At 43.3% G+C, this 24,898-nt stretch overlaps 1 protein-coding gene across 2 annotated transcripts; it reads left to right on the top strand.

The window, feature by feature from the left end:
* The first annotated feature begins 7,371 nt into the window (after nt 1–7,371).
* On the top strand, nt 7,372–11,087 carry LOC128264228 (uncharacterized). Of its 2 annotated transcripts, XM_052999623.1 has the most exons (3): nt 7,372–7,448; nt 8,803–9,537; nt 9,792–11,087. In XM_052999623.1, the coding sequence occupies exon 3, from the start codon at nt 9,797–9,799 to the stop codon at nt 10,994–10,996; it is 1,200 nt and encodes a 399-aa protein (XP_052855583.1). In that variant the 5' UTR covers nt 7,372–7,448; nt 8,803–9,537; nt 9,792–9,796; the 3' UTR covers nt 10,997–11,087. The 2 variants fall into 2 exon arrangements, with proteins under 2 accessions (XP_052855583.1, XP_052855572.1); XM_052999612.1 differs by lacking the exon at nt 7,372–7,448 and having other exon boundaries at nt 8,718–9,537.
* The last annotated feature ends 13,811 nt before the right edge of the window (nt 11,088–24,898 follow it).

Here is a 24,898-nt window from a genome sequence, read left to right as displayed (position 1 = left end):
CAAAACTTTCCAGAAAAAAACACTACGAACGGCATTAGGAAAGCCATAATAAGAACAAAAACTGGTAGCTGGCTTCTGGTTTCTGGGTCCAACACTCCCTCACTCAGCTAATGGACATTTGTCTAGCAAAAAACAATGCTCAAGGACACGTGCCTCGGCCCCCAGCCGTCGAAATGCTCATGAAATGCGCATAAATCAAGGAGGCCAGCAGCTCGTCTTGTGGCTTTGCCGCTCCCTGGCTCTTAATGAAAAATGAAGCTGAAATAATCATAAAAAAAAGATGGAAGGAAAACAACTTTCGGGTGGCAGCCGGCAGAGCGGAAATGTAAATGCCAAGTAAACTGTGACGCTCGTCGCGTCTTATTCTTTTCGCATTTGGCAACAGAATCAGAAACTTTGCCCGGACCCGTATTCCAAACCCGGACTTTTTGTCCACACTCGGAGATGGATTTGTCTGATGCGTTGCTTCATTATGCGCAGTCCCGGCAAAGTTTGCTTGCTCCCCCCGGCTCCTTTTTCCCATGGACTTTTGTTTTGCTTGGCCTGGCCCAAAGTGCTGCGCCTGCGATTATGCAGCAAAAACTTTCGGAGCGGCTCCATTTTGCATTGCAAAGCGCGGGCAACTCAAATTGGGTTGCTCTGGAGTTATCCCGATTGGATGGCTGGCTCAGAAACTGACTGCATGGAGAAAAATAAACCTATAAATTCGGTACTAAAAGATCAACGTGAAATTTATTGCCCACCACGTTTATTTTTAAACTTTATGCTTTTGTGATAGTAAGAACACAATATTTAAATTCAATTTGAAAACAACTGAAATTTGTTAATTTTCCTTGACAGAACTTAGTATTTCCAAAAGTCTTGCTTGGTTTTAGCCAAATACTATAAATTAGTTGATAACAAATAAATTTTTAAGCCACAAAGTAAAACCATTAAATAAATAAAAAATTTAAAAACTTTTAATTTATTTTATTGGCAAGCTAAGTTTTGGCTATAAGAAATTTTATTTACAACAATGCTTGAAAGAACTTGGACTAACAAAAAGCCATTTGTACACATATATTTATCTAACTAATAACAAAAAAATTTATTATTTACACAAATGATGAAACTTTAATAGAAAAAAGCCAAAACTCACAGCCAAGCTAAGTATTTTGTTATTATTTTCGATTGTATTTTGCCTTAAGAACTTGCAATATTAATTATATATTTTTTTCAGTGTGACTAGAAGACAAAAAATGAAGGAATGAACCGTTGGCTGCCAGTATTTTTGCGCTGCATTTTCCAGCAAAGTTGGCTAATTCTTAAGTTGCTTAAATATGTGCAAACATGGCGCGACAAATGTAATTCGTCTCCGGGTATTGTGTGCTGCCCTGTTGGCCTCCCTAACCCCAGAAAACCCCGGAAAACCCAGCTTGAGCACTCATCTAGCAACGCTGCCACTGGGTTGGCAACTTTTCTAGTTGCGGTCCCATCATTTTAGAATGCAAGCTCCATTCTCTGCTGAACTTTCGCCACTGCAGATCCACAGTTTCTGTGTGTTTTCCCAGCTTTCCCGACCTCTCGGCGTCCCTTTGTATTTTTTGTTTGTCTCTATCGAGGACTGTGCTTGTTATTGTTGTCGCTTTTGTTGACTGCAGAAGTTATTAAAGCTGCAGCCGCACTTTATTATTGTGAAACAAAACCCGAAACAACAACACCACCAGCAAGGAGCTGAATCGCAAGTTTTCCTTTGCTACTGTGTGTGTGTGTTTGTATGTGTATGTGTGTGGGTTTGTGTATTCTTGTACACAGATACACACGCATACATGTGGGAACTGGTATTGTTTATCTTTCACATTGTTGACACAACTTTTGTAGGGTATGTCGAGGGTGAGATGTGTATGTGTATGCGTATGTGCGAGTGGCCGGGATATCATTTGTATTATGGTAATTTAATATGCATTAGCCAATGTCAGGTCCCCGGCCCAAATCGATTATTTTAGCAATTATTATAATTTCGGAACGGCGATGAGCTGGCAAATTAAATTTGTTCCTCCGGCCAGATTTTCATTTCCCCATGTGCATATATGCATTCGCAAAATGTGGCCACAAGTGACCTAATAATGTCGGGGGGCACATTTGAAGGCTCCCCGTTCGTTCGTTTTGTTGTCGATGTCAGAATGTCAACCAGCTATTTACAGCTCTGTACACATGTTCGTGTCCGTATGTGCATTGTGTCTGTAATAGTATTGATTTTTCATTTGACACATGGGTTGCACTTATCACTGCACACACATCTGTCCCTATATATATGTATATGCGCAGGTCAGGTGTGTTGGTTTGGACGAGCTGCCAAAGTTACATTACCAAAAATCGCATTAAAATTCAACAGGCTAAATTATTGTTGGCACAAAGTCAAAATGTTTGACACTTAATCCAATTTAAAATACATTTTGCATTAGCGCTGGAAGCTATATCCAGAGCGCAGACGTTAGACATGGCAGTTAATTAGGTAGAAACTAAGTGGTCGAGCTGGAATTACAGGGCAACCTCAGAGGATTTTATCTATGCGGGATTTTAATTAGGTGTTTGTGGAGTTAATGTATATTTTTCTAAACATTTAAATGGACTTTAAATCAAACATTATAAATGCTCTAAAAGCTTACAGTTACTTACTTCACACTACTTCATAAAGCCAAGCTTTTAACTACTAATTAAAACACTTAACAATTTAATTGTATTTCCGATGGAACGGAAGATTGGAAACAAATCTAAATTTGATTTTGTAGGGTATATGGCGAGCTTCAAATTTGCCAGTCACTAAATAACAATCAGTGCGGATAAAGTAAATCAACCAAGGCTCTTCCCCAAGGACACTTCAGCATCTGTCTTCTTTTTGAAAAAATATATTAAATGCCGTCTCCTACCATAAATTTATGTGGCTTTTTTGTGGCTAAGCGTGTGGCAAGTATAAACACGCACAGATACTCGCAAAATCCCAGGCCGCTTGACAGATTAGGACCTAGGATATCGATGACAATTGATGGCGGCGCATTTTATTTATCGAAATTTTTTGGATTTGGTTCCGCTGAAACAAGAGTGAGTCGTAAATGTGTTTCCTAAAGTGCAGCTGCCAACTGCTAAAAAAGTAAATAAGCTCCGTATGATTGACAATGCAAATTCATTGGGGAAATGTTTGCTGATGTTGTAAATTTTATTTCCCCCGCACAGCTGGCAGCCCCTGGTGAGTGTTTTCTTTGATGGCCTTTTCATTGAGTGCTCAACTAATAAAGTTTCGCATATGTGGACAAATATCACGTGCTGGGAATAAAATGAGTTTATGAGCGAATACAAAAAGATGGAATGCCCCCACCAGGCATGCGAGAGGGGGCGTTAAGGGCAACTAAAAAGTGTTTATGGGACCCTCTTTTTTATGGTACTCGTTACCGAGCAGCAGGCCCAAACTATTATAAATAAATTATGATTTGCCTAAGCCGGCACGAAGACACGTTTGATGGGCCTCATTATTTTTTCGACAACCATTTGCCTACTGCCTTTTGCCAGTTCCACGTTAATTTCGGCTTTAACTTGGGCCTCAAATGAAATCAACATCGCTGTGAAAACACCGTGAAAAATGGCCATAAAGGAAGTCGAAGCGGCAAACAAAGGCCGGAACGGAGGACATTCATTGACATAAAACTTAAATTTTTAATGCCAGGCACACCCCCTCCCTTGGTTTGTTACCCAACGCGCTCAATGTGTGTCGTTTCAGGTGCAAGACACATAAAATATAAATGAGCACAGTACAAGAAAAGCGGCGAGAAAGGAAAGCCAAACAAAAATACAAGCGCCCAGCGAAATACAAAGCTGTTTGGCGTGGAAAATAAGTGGAAAGGCACGGCGTGCCACAATTGTGTGGGTAACAGAGGGGGTAAAACAAGGCTTTAAGGGATAAGGGATACTGTCGGGGCGGCCATCCACATTTTGTCACCCAGCCGCGTAACTCGCGACAATTTTTTATGGCAAACAAATTTTGTTTTTGTTTCTCGCGGCGCCACAAACAGAAATCGAGCCGTGGGCAAAGGCAGTGGATCCACAGGAAAAAGGCGTAGGGATTCACGTCGGAAAAGGAAATGAAAAAGAACTTAATATTTTACAAGAGCGGAGGGAAAGGCAATTTACTGAGTGAAGCGAAAGCGACTGAAATATGACAGACTAATGGAAATTGAAAGGCGAATATTTAAGGGATAACCAGCAAACGGAATTCAAATCCAATGGAATTCCCCAATGGCTTGCAGGTTCCCCAGTCGAGTGGCAAGTTTCGAACAAGCCAAGCTCATCAGCGCTACTTCTATAAATAGATGCACGGTTTGGTCAGCCCAACTCATTTATGTCTTACACAGGGAACAAATCATTCTAAAATAGCGGATTTCGTAATTAAAGCGGCTAAAATAAAATTTCTCCTTGCTTTCAAATCAATCTCAAAACATCATTAAATACTCTTAGCTAGTTAAATAATATAGTAATTTTTTAAATATTTTAATTAAACATTGTTAAAACAATTTCACGCACAGAGGTGCATGTAAGCTATGTAAAAGTAGAGAACAAATATTTAAAAACTGCAGTTTATACTTTTTAAAAAAAAGCTTTTAAAACGTTTTGTATGGTATTCTGTAAAGATTGTCTACGAAAATAAAAATCTAGCATTTTATTTATTTAAAAGTTTATTTAAACGTTTTCCAACTATTACGACTCAATTTCTCACAGTTTACACATTCCTCAACAACTAGCAATTCAAGCATTACCAAGGCAACATTGTGGCTAAAGCCACCGAGTACCTTAAGGCCCACGGAATGGTAACCGCAACCACGCCTGCTCCTTGAACGCCCACTCACCACCCATTTCAGGGGATTCCAGCCCCACCACGCCCACAATGTGCCCCTCAACCAGAACACCCACAAATGCTGGCGCGTGAGCCGCGAGAGAAGTCAAAAAATTAAATGCTATAAGCAGGATTTGTTGGCTGCGAATGTGGCACCCAAAAGGTCTCGGCGTTAACCTGCAGGATCTGGGCACCGGTGCGTATGAGTGATACGCACAAGGACACGTGCACGCACACACCGACACTGTCTGCTCAAAGAGAAAAATAAGTGTTACATGTGCCGCGAATGAACTCAAAATTGATTGGACCTCCTGAGGGAAGAATGTTTGCCTTGGGGGGTACTATAAATATTGAAATAATTAAATTGCATTTTAATAAATTAAGTGGGAGAGAGCATAAATATTTGAGGAGACAAAAGCGCGCCAGCTATGCGGATAACCTAATTATGAGCAAACAACTTAAGTTTCTTAATTGAACAAAGGCGAAAAGGGTCGCCTCTGACATGTGTAGGCTCCCAAACAAATGTGGTTGGTGGAGAGGGTAGATTCTATAGTTCTTGGCAAGAGTCCTTGATTTAAATGCAAGGTAAGGTGCTTCAACTTTCTATTATTGTGGTCTCAGTTTTAATCCTGTCTTTCTCCGCACCGCTTCCTCCGAAGACATGACGAGAAAATAAAACAAGGAGCGTGGACCGACCAATACCTAATCCCAGAGCCATCCAACTCCCTCTCCGGGGACACCGATTCGTATTGTTGACTGCGCCGGAAATTAAGCGCACCGGCAGGAGGAAGTCTGCCCTAATGTACTAAAGTGAAATAACGTGTACGCCATATCTTGAAACATGCGGATGGCAGTAAACACTGATACACATACAAAGATACAGATACTCAGATAGACTTAGAGATACAGATACAATGGCAAATGCAAATGCCGTTAGCCTGAAACCGGGCAAAAAAATATAAGAAATATCAACAAGTCCTATGGAAATTTGTACCTGACTTTTAGCTTGGCCTATATTGAAATTTATTTTCAGCTCCAGACAGTGACATTTATTCAAACTACATAGTTTGAGCTGAATTTCCCATTTCGGAAAAATCAACGTCAGTTGTGCTGTGATTTCGCTTATGATAACAATTTGCCGGAGGGGAAAACTTTCGGGCCGCCGCGATGCCAATCATATGAGAGAAGGCAATGCCAGCATAATTTTTTCTGCTCGACGATAAAAACTTTCTCCAGCGCGAGAGCGGAAAATAGAGAAAACTGGAGGGGGGGGGGCGGAAAAGCAAATATGAAGACCGGAAAAAATGTTTGGCGAAAAAAAGGCGACATATAATTGGAAAACTTTCGGTAAAAGGCGATGGCGACAAGGCAAAGTGTGAAGAAATATTTAAGTTCGTTCAAGTGGCGTGAACTAAATTGAAAAAAAAAAACGAAAATAAAAACTTGGTAAATGGGAGGAATAGAGGAAATAGGGTCAGCTGAGAGTGGGTAGTTACTTAACTATTTATGGAATTATTGGAATGTCGATTACCTTTCCCCAGCCAATCAATACAACAATCGAAAGGGAAAAAGAACAGCACAAAAAAGGGTAAAATACATAAAAGAGTGTGAGGGCTGGGTGCTGGGTGATAAATATCGCCGAATGCATAATTAAATTGACTTTTATGGGTGCGCCGGCAAGCCCAACAATTTACACCATTGTTTGTTTTTGCATATAATTTCAATTGAATTTTAATTGAAATTATGACGACTCCCAGTTATACGGAGCCGAGCTCAACTGGGCCGCACCGAGGCATTGTTTTCCTAACCGTAGTGCTTTGTTTGCGCGGCCCGGCAATAATTTCAGTTGTGGTCAGAGGGTGCCCGGGGGCGGTGGTGTTGGGGTGTGCACAATGGCAACCATTTAGCATATTAGAATATGCATTGTGTGCGCCCAACTCCAGCACACGCAACGTGCGACCACCCAGGGGGCCTCTGTTCAGCGGGGTCGGGGGTCGGGGATCGGGGATCGGGGATCGAATCCTGTTTAAGGATGTTCACTAATAGCCATTACTTTAATGTTGGTCTAGTAAGATTGTATGTGGTAATATTTTTTAGATCTGTGCATTTCAAAAATATATTCATATTAATCTCTATCAATGAGATACCAAGTCATTTAAACCAATAAAAAATAAAAAAAGAAAATCATTAATAAATCAATGCTTGCAAAAGTGATTTTGCCCCTCTGGAGATTTTAAAGTTTAAGCTTGCAATAAACAGATTTATTTATGTTATGTTGTCTAATTAAGGGCTTACAAATTTTGAGTTTTATCTTTCACCACATATTCTGTTTATGATATAAGCAAAATTAATTATTTGAAAGGGGTCAGCTTACTTTAACTACAATATATAAAAAATATTAGTAATTTGCACAAACTGTCTATCATTAAAATTTATTTCTGGGTGGCTCTTCTTTTTGATATGAGTGAAAATATTTCAGCAATTTAAATTGCCACTAGCTGATTGTCTAACATTTGTTTTTATCAAAGTTCCCCCAACAAGCGTAGTAGCTGTACTTTTTGCTGTCGTTTCTGGTTTCTGCCCAGTAAGTAAAGAAAACAAATAAATAAATTTTAGTCCTAGCCAGGAGTCTCACACACAGACTTTTGCAGGGATGTGTGGTAGGATACTTTTCATAAGTTTGACATGTATGCGAGTTCTCTTTGGCTTGTGGTTGGGGCTAGTTTAGGTCAAACAAATGCTATTTCTAGGTTTCACCTTTGGTTTCAAATATTTCCTGCATTTCTATTTTAATTATTATTCCTGCCCATTTCCTGGGATTAATTAGCACTTGCCTTTGATGGAGCTTTCATTAGCCCGGCTTTATATGCGGCTAGTCTTGCCTTCAGCTAATTCCACTTAGGCGAACAAGAGTTGGCCAAAAAACACTTTCTGCCCTTTTCGGCCGGCGCACATGCAATTGGAGCTCGCTGTCATACTGCGACATGCACTTCGCGGCCACGACATGCAATTTGAAATGGCCATTTGCGCAGCCATCAGTCAGTGGGCCGCCCGGAACTTTAATTGCCCGCACTCGTTTAGGGGTTGGGTGAAGAAAAACAAGGAAAAGTCGCACTCGCCGCAAATGTGTTTTCGCGCCTTCGCCTCCCCAGTCTTTGAGAAAGAACTCCGACTCACGAACTTCCACCTGCGACTTCGATTGCCACTCGATGTGATTGCTATTTAGTTTGCCCACCGACCGCTTGGCACGTCCTTTTGCCAGCTCGCAACGATTTCAACTGAGTGGCCACGGACGGCATCAGCGTGGTTTGTTTATGCCCCGTCGTGAGTCCTTCGTGCCGAGGCCTCGGAGCTGAGTGGACGGGGCCACAGAGAGAACGAGAGCTTTTTAGTCCACTGAGCGAGGTGGCGAATATCGTAAGCTTAAGAGAAAGGACATCTTTTCCCTCGTTGCTTCCCCCGCAATAAAAACAGAAATGCATGTCCTGACAGGATAAATGCTTTATTCTTGAATTCGATTTGGAAAGCTGCAACCTTTTGCTTGACATTATTGGGGTTGTTTTTTCGGGTTAGCACTTCAAAAAGTATTAAAAGGATTTTAGCGCTGAATTTAATTAGTAAAGGTAGCGGTTATTGCCGTAGTATGCCTGATTTTAAAGGCTCGATAAATGGAAAACTAAAAAGTATTGCATTAAGTATAGATTTTTAAAAATGTACTATTTTTTTACGCCAAATAGAAAGTTTAAACGCAGTTGGTAAAATGTTATTACAATGTTTCAGAAACAAAAGTAACAAATAATATTCTTATAAAAATAAGAGCATTAGGAAAAGCTTTGAGTCCAGTCACGTTTATTTTTTACCCAGAAGCATTGCCTGATTTGTCAGGCGCAGTGGCTTTCAAAAAACAACTTTTGAACATCAAAATTTGTAATCACCAGCTCCCGGATTCCATTCTTCCGGCTCCCCCACCAATGTCCAAATTGAACTGAGTACGCCTTTCCCCAAGTAGCAGTGGCCGTCGCCGAAACTAGATCCGGATCCGGTCCCGTCCCATATCCAGACACAACCGAAAGCCATTCCCAGCAGTCGAACAGACAGCCCATAGACACCCCTCCCCCTCCTAAAGGAGGGCGTGTGCGTGTAGATTCCTATATATGCGGTTCAGTTGGCCAACCGCAAAATTCTTGCAAAACCAAATAAAGAAAACAACGAGAACTAACTTGGGCCAACGCAAAGCAAAGCAAAGCAGAGCAGAGCAAAGCTGAGCCAAGCGCCAACGGAAATTGTTAACCTTTGGGGATATCAAACATTTACGATTGCGTGGCAGCGGCAGCGCAGCAACATTTAAGTTTTTATCAGCACAAAGTAAAGTTTTGGTTTACGGATTGTGTTTCTGCCTGCCCGCCGCCCTTACCCATTATTTGGCCAGAGGCAGCCACAAGTGCCCAGGAGCAGGAGCAAGTCAGAAGTTGGAACAGGAGCTGGAGCAGTCGCTGGATCAGGGGCTGAAGGCTCGTCCCTGTTGATTCCGGGCCACGCAGAACTTTTATCCTTTTCAATTTCCTTTTTCTTGCCGAGTACTTTTGAGGGATTTAAATTTCTGTTTGCTGCTGGGCCAACAACCAACAACGAAACAACAGTGGGAGCGGCCACATCGACTTGCTGGCGACCAGGTGAGTACTTTTGTTGGCCTAATCACGGCTTTGCCGACTTGGCCACAATCCAACGCAGCACAATGCGATTTCAACGACCAATTTGACTTGCAATTTTGGTGGAAAAGCACATTAGATTGTTTGATAAAAGCAATATTTCGATTTTCCCTTTTCAATTCAAATTGTATCGTATAATTTTAAGGTTTTACATAATATGCACAATATTTATTTAATAAATATAATTATTAAAAGTTTATGAGTTGATCCAATTTTAGCCGTCATGAAGGAAAAAAAGAAAATCCGCACAGTTTCCCTGTCTGGCCCGGATCAACCTGGATCCTCGAGTGTGGTCAACACGGATGATGTCCGATCGGAAAACGATGATCAGGCTGTGCCCTTCATCTTGGTGGATTGCACGGCCCTAGCAGATCGCTCCGATCTGGATGCAGCTCTCAGTCAAGTGGAGCGAGAGAGGATGGAGAGGGTGGAGGAGGATATCGACGGTCAGCATGTACCTCAGCTGGAGGATGTGGAGCCACCTCCAGAGCTGGATATGCCCATCAATCTGGGCTCCAGGGAACTAGCTAGGCTGAAAGCTGCAGAGGATGAGCGCCGTTTCCAGGAGGATCTGCGGAATCTCAGCATTTTTGAGAGGGATGAGGATGAGAAAGTCACCTCTAACACCACCAAATCCATATCCGAACTGGCACTGAATGAGGGCAAGCTTCTATTGCAGACCACCTACAATCTGGACCAGATTCGCATTAAACTTGAGCAGCTGAGGGACTTGCAGGAGCAGATCTTGTCGGCGGAAACCAATCCACCGCAGGTGGTGGCCCCATCCCCAATTCCGGAACGTCCAAGCATTTGTCGGCAGGGTACCTTTGACATCAAGCGCGATAGAGAGAAAAAAGGCGACCAGCCAGTTTGTAAAGTGCACACAACTCGGTCACTAAGTCGAGCACTGCCAAATACTCGTCGAGAAAAGGTAAAGTCCACTTTAATGGCCAAAACGCCCAGCTGCGACACTCTGAGAAAAGGGGAGGGAGCTAAGATTTCTTCAGGAACTCAGCAGATCATCAGCCAGATTGGCGACCTCCTCATGAAATTGCAGATTCAACGCGGCGGTTGTTCAAATCTGGATGAGGGATCTTCGTATTCTTACGTGGTGACCATCAAACCGGCCGAAGGGGTATCCAATTGTTCCGTGCATGCAATTACAGATCCCAAATCCCGCCAAATGAAGGCGACTGTGCAGCCTCGAATAAGCCATCAAGCCATAAATATATTTTCTCCTGCTAATGGAACTCCTGAGTTACGCTTGAGCTCCAGTTACGTATATGAGAACCTCTTGCCTCCAATGTCCCGTCCCGAATCTCAATCCACGCGGCTCAAGGCGCCAATTCTGCGTAAACGGCCATGTCCCTACCTAAAAGTACCTACCCCGGCTAGTTATTGCCACGGTATGAAAAGAGATTAATATGGGACTTATCAACAGGACTTCAGTTACCGGGTATATTTATTTGAAAGGTATTTAAAGTTAAATAAAAATATATATTTTTTGACCTTTACGCTAATGAATGTAGGTGAATCTAACGATGATGCCCATCATAGGCATCAGTAGAAAGTGTAAGTGTAATTGAATAGTTAGTAGAAATATTATTTTCAAAGTCCTCCTAACTCTCAATTCGTTCTAAAATTTGCAATCGAGTGGCATTCACAGCTAAAAATATTTGATTTTTTTCAAATTTTGTGAAAAATGCATGATGTAATGAAATACTCTGTGATACAATTATATTTTTATATAAATTAATTGAAATTATTGTTTATTTCTGACATATAAATAAGGCCCAAGAACTATTAAAGTCCATATTTTGGCAAGCTGTTACTTGCTTAATCGTAAAAAATATAATTAATGTTATGCCAAATTGAATTTTTAAAAATGCATTCAACAAATGCAAGCTGGGTTTAAAATTTGTTAAGATCAATGTTTTGTTTTCGTTCACACTTCATCAATATATAATGCATACAATTGAGTTATTAAACATTAATTTACACTGCTCCATCAATGTTTGTTTTTTCTCTTTGTTCAGGACAAACATTGAAGTAGTTTCAGTTATTTATTTGCAATTTAAAGTAATCACAAAAAGAGCCATAATTATAGGACGTTATCAGCACTCACAATTACGTTTTTATTGGAATTTACTTTTTTGCAATTAAACAGATTTTAACACATTTAAGAGCGAACTGCTGGCCCAACTCGTGCACCTTTGGATCCCGCTTCCTGGAGGAGTTGTCTAATTGCTTGGCCACGCACTTTCATTGCTCATTTCCGAGGTGGCCTCGAGTGCGTGGTTGCTGCTCATTTTGTTCGGTTTGCGCAATTGTGGCCAAAGTGTTTTCAACTTTCCTCTGTCGTTTCGGCCCGAGGTCGAAACTGAAGTTCGTCCCACTCGCACCCCACTTTCGACTGGATTTGGTGAAATTTGGGCCCAGTTAGCAGACAGGCAGTCCTGCCTCTTGTCCTGCTGTCCTGCTGCAGGACCTTAAAAACAGTCCTGCCTCTTGTCATTTGTCGTTGGGCGCAAATTGCAAGATTGACTGCTGGCTACATGGGCGAGAAAGTGGGGAAAGTGGGCGAAAAGTTTTCATTAGTTTTAATTAAATCCCAAACAGCATTTCCATGCTGCATCCTCTGAGGCGTGTGTGTTGTTTTCGAGGCTTTGTCAATGAGTTTGTCCAACTAAACCGAATTAAAAACACATCAAAATTAATGACACTTCGCCCCGGGGGAAGGCGAAATATTTTTTAGCTGGCCGAACGGCCGAAAGGAAGTTGCCGCCGCCCCACGTTCCACTTGCCACTTGCCTTTTGCCACTTGCCACTCGAAGTATGGGCAACATTTGTGCAATTTATTTAGCCCGTTTTTTGCGGCGCTTCTCGAAGCGCGCGCATGTTGCTAAATAAATTTCATGATTTACTGCAGCCATACGGGAAGCGTGGACAAGGAAAAAATGACAGTTGCCAGTGGCCACAGTGTTTATATAGTTGTCAGGGTGGGCGGGGACGTGGGCGTGGGCGTGGCCGTGGGCCGTGGCTACATGAAATTTGCAATTAGATTTGGCGAAAAGGCAGCCGCAACATCCGCCCGGCGTCCCAATTCCACTTGGCCAGCAAACCAACATCGTTGCCGGGTCCGGGTCCGAGTCCGGGAAAAATATTTAATGCGGAAAGTTTAATCGCAATGGCTGCGGCTGCCGCTGCAGCTGCAGCGGCGCATTTCCGGCATTTGTTGGATTTTAGACTGCATTTCCCGCAGTCAGAGTGGCTGCAAAACAGGACATGGACATCGCAGCGGCTCATGGTTGACATCATCAAATTTGATGCCCGACATCCACTGGCCCCCTGTCTCCGGGGGTTTGAGTGCCAGGATGCCCGGTTACTGGGATACTGGGATACTGGAATACTGGATACTGGACTGCCAGGCTGCGGACGCACTTTCATTGCGGACAGCCTTTGAGCGGCCAAGAAATTAAATAAATTTTTGATTAGCCAGTTGGTTCCGCTTTTGCACGAATTGCGCCGAGCCACAATATATACACTCCACTCTGGTTTTCTGAACGAGGCACATTTCTCTGGGATTAGGTTGAGCACCGGGCGGTGGAACTTTGTTTTTCTAGTGGCCGCTTTGAAAGTGGGCTGATTAGTTTGGTAGCCTAGATTGCACTAGCTATGGTCAGAATAAATGGAAAGAAAATGAGTACCGTTTAGCAATATCTTTAAGTTTCTTTTTTTAATTAAAATTTTACTTTTTATTTAAGTTTCTTGCTTCAAAAACAGTTGGTTGAAGAATGTATTTCTTACTTTTATTTTTACAACTAAATTTCAAACTGTCTTAAAACATTTATAAAAAAATAAAGAAAAAACACACAATGAAACTAACCCTTATTAGGCAGAGATAAACAATGACCCCTATATTCATTGTAATTAATGCACTAGTTAAATTATTTTAAATATCTTAATTAATAACATAAATAAAGATTGGCTGTTTACTGTTTAAAAATTTGTAAAAATTCAAATTAAATTATAGAAAACTCAGCTGAAGAGATAATCGGAACATGTATTTTCCAATTTCCAGCGTCGCTAATTGGCGCTCAGCTAATTTGCAAGACGCTCCCTCGAGCGGGCGAAATGAAAGCCAAATAGATGCGCCACGCAATTAGAGTGCACAACAATAATTACATAATAAATTCGCCAACCCAACTGCAGCTGCAACATCGGCTTGTGGTGTCTTCCGGCGGCAACTGCCACGAAATGTAAATGGAAATAAGTGGCAGGACGCCTTCGTCCTTACAAATGCCTTCGACTAGTTGAGCACTTGATCAGCGAGTGTCGGGCGTGGGCGCTTCCTCCATCCATTTCACTCCGCGTGTGGGCGACGGCCAGATTAATAAAATTTATTATCATTGCGATAGTGGCAAAACAAACTGAAACGAACGCCCCACACATCCACCCCACCGCCGATGTATTTATGTGCCTGGTGCTAAAACCAGCTGGGAGAACATATCAAAATGAAGTAAAATTCATTTTACAACATTTAGCAAACTGACTGAGGGAGACTGTGGCCCGAATGCAAACCGAAATTGCAAATGCTTCTGGGCTGGGCTGCCATCGAGCAGAGGGCTCAGTGCTTAGTGTTCAGTGTTCAGTGCTCGGTGTTCAGTGCTCGGTGCTGAGAGCTCAGTGCCGGCAGATCCTCCATTTCCAGGAGGAAAAAGGAACGCCGCAGGAGCAGAACGGAAGTTCGACGCCCAAGTGGCAGTCGCGATAATAGCGCCCTGCCATGTGCGCCAAAGTATTAGCATACATACACAACCCTATACATACGCTACACACACACTGGCACACACAAACGCGGAGCTAGAAGAAAAACTTTTGACTGCAGCGGCGCTATCAGGAGACACATAAATATGAAAACGCAAGCGGGGCTTGAGAAGTGCACTTGCAGAAAGTCGTGCCGGAGCTATTTATAAGCCACAAACATATTTATACTCATTGTGAACCAAATAAAATGTTTTCATTTACTACTAAGAGCCAAATAAATGGTTGTATAGCCATACAAAAAGTTAAATTATGACCTACACTTAACCAAAACCAAAATCTGGTTTTACAAAATAATTACACATAACAGTGATTCATTTGTTACTTACGTTAGAAAAACATTGTATTGAGCCACGTTAAATATTAAAACTGTAAGGAAAGCTGATTGTCATTTTGAAAAACCATCTATGAATACAGAACATAGAAGTTTATTAGTTAACTCTCTAGCTTATCTTAATTGATATAAGACAAATTAAATGCTGTTTTGAAAGAAATTGAATTAAAATGCTTGAAGACTTACAAATTTTAATTAAATTTTTTTTTTTTTAATGTTAGTAAACAAAGTAATAGAATTCATCTCTTTGGCCAGTTTTTTCGGTGCACTTGAAGGGGTAACCGGGCGAGTGGCGACTTCCTAGGCAGATATATGGAGTGTAAAAGTGTCATTGCCACGCCCAGCGGCCATTACCCGCCGCCCACAGCCCCCTGGAACTGCAACAGAGTGGAATTTGAATATTATTGTCACCCACACACAACGCACACCCACAAACACACAGCCAGTGGGCCATGGAGCAGGCACGAACACAGGTTTACTTGGACAGACCTCGACCTGGAGACCAGAAAAAGAGATATAGCCAGGAGCAGAACGAGTTGCTGTAGCAGAAACCCCAGTATTTAATACTGTTTGTGCAAAATAATAGCTAGGCTCCCCCTGGCAGAGAGGGAGAGGGGGCTAGTGAGCGACAGAGAGGCGAGAGATGCGCCCCTGGCGGTGCCGTAAATTCAAATTAAGTCGCCCAACTTGCTGACAGTTAAAATCTTGGTAACAAAAATTTGCACAGGCAGAGGAGCCCACAGGAGAGATCAGCACTGCACTGGGCCACACTGCGTATGAGTATTTCTAGGCGAATGCCTGTGTGTCTGTGTGTGTGTGTGTGTGTGTGTGTGTGTGCATTTGCCTGTCTATGCCCATTTGCCTGGGTGTGTGTTAGTTTGCTAGTTTGTTGAGCATCACACGCAGTTGGTTTTGAATTTATTGCCGCAAAATGCAGCAGCGAAGGTATTCCCCAGAAGTGCATATGGATTAAGTGAGCTCCCAGCACGTTCAGTGTGTACTGTAATATCTATGTGCGTCCTAGACAAAGTGTGGGTGTGATTGCGTTTCATTTTAATTAAATACTTTGCCAAGCTCTCTCGTGAAACGCCAAAGGACGCAAAATGTCAAGGCCTTCTGCTCGTTTTCACCTTGCTCCTCACCGAATCCCCATCGCAGCAGCTCATTTCCGGCCACCCCAAATGGCCAAGGCCCCAGCAGCGTGGTCAACTTTCATTGCTGCAATTTGGGGTCATCATTGAAATCAATAAACGCTGCCAAAGTGGTTCAAAGTGCGATTTTATGACTGGGGCAGAGAGAGAAATGGCCAGCACTTTTCCGGCCCCAGACAAAGTTGAAAGATATCCCCCAGTCCGACAAAGTTTGTCCGACCAGGTCAGGGAATTGTGGGCGAGAGTGGTCTGAATTATGAGGAACAGACAGCAAAGGTGCGGAAGAGCGATTTGATCGCTTCCGTTGATAGTCCCATAGCAATTTTGCTGGCACTTAAATTAAAATAAATTGCAAAGTCTCCAGCAATAAAGGTGTCAGCAGATTTACACTAATGTATTCTGAACAAGATGACCATTTCTTAGAAAATATATAAACATAAGTAAAGATATGAAATTAGACAGAACTATTGTTTAAGATTCATAAAATTGTAGAAGGTATCATGTATAACGTTTTATTGGATATATTGGTATTTCCGTCCTCGCGGCTCTTAAGTTTACAATCAATTCCCGAGCTGACTGACAATTTCATTTTACTCCCCTTTGTGCCTCGTTTTACTCGGGGGCTCGGCCGGAAATTTGAAGCCAATTAAAAATGCATTCAACGGCAGCGCCAGGAAATAAGCGGCAAAAGAAAAATGAAAAGACAAATTGACAGACGGGCGCAGGGGAAGTGGGATGCGAAAGCGAATGCACAGGACACGGGACACAGGACAGTGAAGGCTCAAGGACGACTGGGGAGCAGGAGCAGGAGCAGGGAGGCTCCCTAGTGAGACCAGGCCAAGATATCGCCAGCGATGGGGAATTGGTGCATTTTTCATGGAAATAAATATGATGGCTGTGATCCGTTCAATCAGCCAAATGGACCAAATCGACTATTTCAATCAACGCCCGAGGGTCGACGGGACCGCAAATATCGTCGGCACTGCCACAAAGGCAAACACTTGACGGGAGCATTAAAAGGATTGCAGTGCAAACAAAGGATGGGCGCGGCCAGGTGGGTGGCTTTTAAAACCGAGGCCCTCCAGCCGGGAGTGTGAATTTGCCGGAAAAGTGCACAAGAAACGCCACTTTACATGCCAAATCGTAAATATTTTGCCATGAAAACAGCACCGTTGGCTGTCGGCCTGGAGTGGAGTGAAGTCGTTTCATTTCAGCCATTTTTTTTCCTTCCTTCCCCCATTTACCCCCTTTTTCCATGCCCATTGCCATCACCTGTAAAGGCAACTGTCGCCCCAGCCAGTGGCAGTACGCATCGAGTGTGAATGAAGTGCGCTCTTGGGCGCTTTGCGGCGTTTGGCCGGAGTAGGAAATGAAAAACACTGGAATAATACACAGCACAGAAATGCCGGTGCAAATGTGTTTTTTCTCTGTATTTAGCACACTTCTCTATGACACTTGGTGGCCAGCAGGATGGGGTTGGAGATGATGCTTGCCGACCAGGTTGCCTAATGGCAAACGTCCGCAGACATTATGATATATCTCGACTAAAGGATACCTAGTAAGCCCGAAAAGTCGAATTATAATTACCATAAAAGGTGTTCAGTTAGGGCCACATTTCCCCACTTCAACAAAAAGAAAAGATGTAGAATTTAGGAATCTGATTCAAAGTTCTTGTCCTCGAATTATTAAATTTATTATTAAGGGCAAAAAAGTCTTACAGTAAATGTAAAAAGAACAAAATAATCATGGTATTTTCTCTTTAAAATTTGTATTTTAGAAGAAGATGAGAAAACTGAGTTGTTTTTAAATTACTTACAGTAATATTTGACTTCTTTCCCGTTTACGTTTTAACTCAAAGTGCACGGATATTCCCCATCAAACGTTGACTTTAAAAAATTTAACCGGGAACGGAGTGAGGTGCTCTAAAAGTGACACCTCATAATTATGTGATGCCGTGTTTAGCAGCTAAAAGCTCTGCCTTACCCCGGCCCTAAAGTTGCAGCCTCTGCCGTTGGCAGTCAAGAGCAGCCGACTGCAACAGAATATTCAAGGTGGCTTTGAGCACCTGGATAGACTGCCAGTTGTGGTCGAGCTTTAATTGTGGCACCCACAAAATGCCTTAACTTGGCCTGCGCGTCTCGATCCGCTTTTGTGGAAGGCCAGAAAGACTTGCCTTTGCGGGGCATTGTTTCCCGCACATGCCTTTTCCATAATCAATTTAGATGCCGGTGTATTTCTTGGCTGTATTCCTTTCAATGCGAGGCCACTGCTTCGTGGCACAAAACAACTTCGCCTGGGGACAGGAAATGCATCTTGGCCCGGCCAGCTGGCTGAGCTCGTTGGACTTGGCCAAGGCCCATTCATGCTGTTGTTCATTTTTGACATAAACATTATGATGCATTCGGTTGAGTAATTTTTATTGTATTTCTTCCCGGTTTTTCTTGGCCAGCCTGCCTGCCTGCCTGCCTGACGCCCCGAACCCCTTTGTTGAGCTGAGCTCCCCGCGGGCCTTTTCAATGTGTACTTGGAAAATTCTGCTACTGCTGCTGCTGCTGCTGTTTCTGTGGCTGCCCTCTGCCTGCTTTAATATGACCGACCTACAATTCCTCGGAGCATTTGCGGTCATTTTTCTTTTATTAAAAAGCATGGAAGGCCCGGCCCTTTCGTCCGGGCCCTTGAGTCCGGCTCTGCTGCAGTTGTTTATTATGTGCAAGATTTCTATGCTGGCAAGGAGAATTATTATTATTTTGCCATACATTTATTTATGTCCTCCGCTGATGGCGTGTGTGTTCGGGGTCCTTAACGCACAATAAAGAGTGCACAATATGGCCGGAGGGGGGGCACCATATTGTCCGCTTGGCTGCAAACCTTTGCTTATTCTCTAATCAAACAAAATTCAATCACTCGAAATTCATTGCATACTTTTCAGCAAACGCCGAGAGGGCGAGATGATTTCCAGTGCTTCTATTATTCATGCATTTAAAGGACTTGTGCAAAGGACTTTGGGGACATGTTTTCTTTTTTTTTTTTGCAATTTCATTTCGTTTGATTACTTGTTGTTCTTGGCCGGATTTTGTTGTCAAGTGTGTATGTTATTGTGTACTTCCCTGTTGGCTCTTGCGCATGCAAATCCCCAAAAGCTTCGGCCAACTGGCTGCGAGATAAGTGCATTTGTCAGTCATTCAATCTGCGTCCCGCCCCCCCTGTTTCGGAGTCCAAGTCCTTGTCGTCGCACGCTTTCCTCCTGGGTGAAACACCAATTGTTTTCATTGATTTTGCTTTGGCAGCTCCCCTTTTTCGATCCCCATGTGCTGACTTGTTGATGGCCAGCTATTTGATGCTGTATTGAGATGGCAGCCAAGCGAGTGTGACTAACAAGCTGGCTGCTTATAATTCCCTGACGTTTCCCTTACAAAGTGTACCAAGTAAAGAGGATATATTGAAAAATTTTGCAGTAAATTAAATAGAAGGCACTCGGGGAAAAAGTTATAAACTTTTCCTACTTCGAATCAAAAGGAAATATTAAAATGTAATACTTAAAATCAAATAGTAAGAAATTACTTGGTGTCAATAGATAAGTTTATTTTGCAATAAATTATTTTTTAATAATTTCAGTACTAAACAATAAATTTGAAGTTTACTCAAAACTTGTCAATGCATGAAAGTTGTTCAACAACTGCTTAATAAGGCTTATTATTTTTCTTAGTGCAAGACAGCTTGTAAGTGCTACGAAAACAGTTAGGGCTGTTGGCTTGTCATAAGCACCAGCTAATGTGCAACTGTAGTTAAGGATAGCATCCTGTGTGAGCTGAGCTGAGCTGTGTGTGTGTGTGTGTGTGTGTGTGTTTGCGTGCTAAGGGGATGCAACACAACTCTAATTATATTTAATATTTTTCAGTCAAGGACGTGTTGATGTTGCTAGATGAGGGAGTAAACTTTACCCCCGCCGCCGCTTTAAGTTTGTCCTTTTAAGCATCCGTGTGTGTGTGTGTGTGTGTGTGTGCACGTGTTTATTTGCGTGTTTACACATAATACTTGCACGCTTTTATTAGTGGATTAATGTCGACCCCTTGGAGCGGCGGCACACTTGGCTGTCGCACTTTGCCCGATTGGGTGCGGGCATCCAATTAACGGAGCATAAATCAAATTAATTCTGCTTGTGCTTGTGGCACGAAGATTTGACCGATAGCCGCTGACGGGCGGCATTGATTTGCCAGCTAATTGCCAGAAAGGATTACTCTCACAGCCCGAAGGACAAAAGAAACCGAGTCGGGCTGCCTGAATCAACAGACCATCAGGCAGATAAGACGCCCACCGACCACATTCTTTGTTTCGCCCGAGAACAAAGCGAATGCCTAATGGCAGTTACATGGCCGAGCCGTAAATCTTTAATGGAGATATGAGGCGACGCAGGCATAAAGCCCTTTATAATTGTGGTATGACTCTCACCCTATTGAAGCTGTTCCCACGGCCGACACGAATCATCAATCACCGATCGGTGAGTAAAGTCCGGCTGTATTTCTCAAATAAGCCATCAGCTGATTAGTGATGGAATATGGCGAAAATACAACCTATATGCCCTGTAAGGGATTTTCAATTTGTAATGCATGGTAGTCAGATGTAGCCAGTTCGAAATATTCGTCGCTTTTTGGCGGATGTACCTGCGGTTGGCTTGTTTACACATGTCAGCGTGCGGTTAAGTGTGTTTATGATATGCGAATATGCGACTATGCGAATATGCATTTCGGATTTCCAATGCGCTTAGGGCTTACCGGGTACACATAATGCTCTTGTGGGCGGCAGAGAAGTAGGGGTCATCGTGTGCATAATTACATAGCAAACAAGGCAGCCTTGTGCGGCTGTGAAATCGTAAAAATATCTGACGGTTATGTGTGACAAGGTATCTTTGAATAAACTAGCTTCTAAGAAAATGCAATTAGTTGCTGGCTTCGGCGGTGGCGTGGAAACTTTCGCTGGCATCTGGCAAAGTTTCGTTAACAGAAATTGAAGCAACTCGAAACTTCCCAAAATTGCTTTTATAATGCGCCATCGCCGACTAGACTAATAGGGCGTGAGGCCAAATGAAGGTTGGTCGTGGAAGGGGGGGCGAAGAGAAAAATTTAATTTTTCACCAGCAAGTGTGGAAATTTAAATTCTGTGTATTTTTCAACTGCCTCGACGGCGGCACAAACGGCAACAAACTGTCAACGGCAGCGGCCAAAAGAAGCTCTTCGCCGCCTGCAACACATGCACAAAGAGGAGGATACAGAGGAGCTGCTGCAAAACCGCAAATAAATTCAACAGCAGGCAGTTAGCTCATATTTTCAGGGAACAGGAACCGCAGGATACACACTCACCAAACCCACCAACCGCACACACTTACACGCACACACAGGCCCATTCATTGGGCAAGAGAAATGTTAGATGGTCGTTTTGGACTGGCTCACAGATTTCATTCACAGCTCTGGCTCTCCGTGGAAATTAAAACATTCTGGCCCAACAAACGGCACACAAACATGCTCAAATTATTTATTTAAATTTTTGCACACACAAAATGACAAATGGAAGGACTTCATTGAATTAATCACGGGCAAAGAAAATTTGCACAAAACTATTCAATTTATGCCCAGTCAAAGGCCGCAAAATTCAATTATAGCTATTTGGTTACCAGAAAGCAAGACAATAGAAGCTAGATAGCAACATAATGCCTTAATTTATCCAAACTCATGTTGGATTGCAATTATTTGCCTGCGACTTGTCACTTCCTGAGGTCCTCGTTTGGCCAGTCACAACGGCGGTGACTTAAATTGCCAGCTCTGGCTCAATTATTGCAATTAGTTTGCGAGGAGCTCCTGCCGGAGCACAGCAAACTGCTGACCCAGATTGCGTTGCCATGTTTCGGTAGACAATTAAATCGGAGACAACGAGACTACTTAGTCAGGGTCATGGCTCGGCCGTTCATTAGCTTGGCTAATGGGCCGCCCGAAGAGTGCTCCTGAAATGGAAATTTATGGGCGGCTATTGCATATGCAGGCTCAAAATATTCGCCATAAATCTCGATAACTTGCATTTGCATCTGCTGGCTGCAGTTTGGCCTTCCACTTGGACGGCTGGTAACTGTGGCAGCCGCGTGCACTCAGCTAAATGAAAACGTGCACGATTTTTCCAAATAGTTTAGTGCCAGGCAGCATGAAGCGTGTTATTTTATCTCTGGCAAAGTGTGTGTGTGTGTGTGTGTCTGTTCGCACACACAGGCAGCCACATAAAGTAGTAAGCAGCAAGATGCCGCAAAAGTAAAGCAGGTTGCAACAGCAGCAAAGGATTCAGACGAGCGGTGCATGCCAAGCAGGAAAATGGGATGGGGTGGGTGGTTGTTTTGGGGGCGAAAAGAAAGCCGTCCCAAGTCTTTTATACACATTTCTTTTGGCCGGAGCGAAAGTGTTGTGGCAAGACAATGCCGAGCAGCTGCTGCCGCTGCTGCTGCTGCTGCTGCTGCTGGTTTTCCCCGCCTGCCATCTAGGTCGACTGTATGCTGTGCGCTGTATGCCAGGCTTAATTTGATCATTTATCAACTGTGAGATACATGAGATGGCTGCCAGCGGACATACCCCGTACCGCGCTTTTCGCTCCACTGACAAATCTAAACAGGCATGTAATCATTTCAGCTGAGGTCTTAATGCCGCAACGCAACGCAACGCTGACACTGCCTGCAGTCATAGTCAGTTAGTTAAAGTCCACACATTCCTTTGGCTTTCTGCTGACATTTGTGTGCATGCACAACGCGGCGTATGCGCAATATGTAGAATGCATGCCCGCTTTGTTGGAGCAATGCTGGAAGGAGAAGCACTTTCGAAGGGCTTTCAACTGCTGCGGCTGCAGCTGGAAATTATAAATGGTAGCGTTGATTAAAATTTATAACAATGCGTGCGTCTAGACATGACACACGGGGGCTTAATGGGGTTGGGGCGCACTAATGAATTGAAATAAATAATTACATGCAACATTGGGCCAGGCATTCCAGCAGGCAAAATTCGAAATCATTAAAGATTTATGGGCCCAGTCAATCACTTCATTTGTTTTAGCCGACATTGCTGCGCTGCTTAAAATAATTCACTTAAAGTAGCTAAACATGAAAATTATAATCTGCTTTAATAAAATTGAAAATAGTTAAACAATTGTACCCAACTTAATCAACGTTACTACTAAAACTGAATTTAGATGTATCTAACAAATATACGAAAAAAAAGAAAGTCCCATTTAACAGGATACTTAGATCTTATATTTTTATATGAGCCACTTGACTCGGTTGTTAAGAACTCTTGTTGAACTGGTTTTCAAACGGTGTGGACTTCTGTTTATGACTCGCTTTGCTCCGCATTTTATTTAATTCTCGGCACTTAACTTGAACTCCATTTAGACAGTTTCGCCTCGCCTCCTGACCCCCAAAAACTCAAAGTGGCCGCCAGCGCGTCAACATAACATTTTTCGCTCTATAAATATTTGATCGCTTAAAAGCTGGCAAGCAGGAAAAGAGGGAAAAGCAGGAATAGCAGGAAAAGCAGGAGAGCTGCAAATACAGTCGAGAGCTCAGTGAGTTCCTCTGGCTGTGCTGGCTGGTTTGGCTGTATTCGGCCATATTCCTGTTTTCACCGGCTTTTTGGCTCGGGGGCAGAAGCAGCTGCAGCTGCAGCGGCGGAGGTGGAGGTGGAGGTGGAGATAGAAATGGATGCGATAATCGCTTGAGGTTGAGCGCTTTATTGGCCCCGCTAATGCTCATAAAAGTCGACCAAGCGAATGGCGACTGCAATGCATCCGCATCCGATTCGCACGCCAGAGATTTGGGGCGGCTAATTGGAATTTGTAGCAGGCAATTAGAGTCCTCGCAGGCAAGGCTGGCCAGAAACCAGAAACCAGAAACGGAGAGCCGCCCCACAGCTGACACTTTAAGGCACTTGCATTTGCGTTTGCATTGCGCCAGTCCAATAACAATAATGGCAACAGGACGAGCCACTGGGGCGGCCAGCTCATCCTGCGACCTCGGTTTGCATTAGTTTGTATTATCCTCGAGCGAATGCGGGGGTGGTGCTCGTGCTGCTGGCGTAATATTGTTATTGCTGGCATTATGGCGCTCAATGTGCCACAAAAGTTGCCTGCCACAAAGTTGGTGCTGAACTTTCAGCCGTGCCGTGCTTGACATATAAATTTTAATTTCTCGGGTCGAGTGGAAAGTGGCAGCGGAACTTTGCGGCCAGCCGCACAACAACAAAACGTAAACGCAAACGCAAAGGCAAAGGCAAACACACAATCTGAAGCCGAAACTAAAGTTGCAATGGCCACACTCGAGCGGAGAGCAGCTGCTGGCATGGTGGCCCTGGAGTGGTGGCCGCTGCCCCCTGCAAAGCGGTTCAAGGCCGTGGTCCGAGAACCCATCTACTAGCTACCAGCTACCAGCTACCAGCCACCAGCTATCAGCTCCCCAGTGCCAGCATCAATTTATGAAGCCCCTCGACCAGGCCGGCACAAGGACAAGCCCACGGACAGACAGCCCGCCAGCGAAACGTAATTTATTGAGTCTGACGCTTGTCAGCGGCGTGCGATGTGGCTGCCACCAGCATCTGGCAATTTATGTGGGCCAGGCCGGCTTCTTTACGGTTTCAGATTCAGTTTCGGTTTCGGTTTCGGCCAACTTTCCGCTTAGGCCATTTGCCGAACCCTTTGACAACTTTTGGGCCCGAGCGGAAATGAAAGGCAATGGCAAACATTTGCTGAAACTATAGGTGGGGCCGTCAAAAGTGGCAGTGCCCTAATAGGATTACCAAGTTAACAGCTGGCCATTCAAGCCGCCAATTCCACAGAGAAAAAATCTATTGAATTAATCAATCAAAAAAGATGCTTTTTCAGCAAAGCTTATCATTTAACTAAAAATCGAATTAACAGTTGTATTGTAATTTTAAAAGGTTTTTAGGTTTGTTATACCAGCATTCAAGTTTATGTTCAAATTTTAGTTTTAAAAATT

The sequence above is a fragment of the Drosophila gunungcola genome, chromosome 3R, assembly GCF_025200985.1.
Source record: "Drosophila gunungcola strain Sukarami chromosome 3R, Dgunungcola_SK_2, whole genome shotgun sequence".
NCBI classification, from domain to species: domain Eukaryota; kingdom Metazoa; phylum Arthropoda; class Insecta; order Diptera; family Drosophilidae; genus Drosophila; species Drosophila gunungcola.
This window is presented reverse-complemented; position numbering and strand designations above follow the sequence as displayed.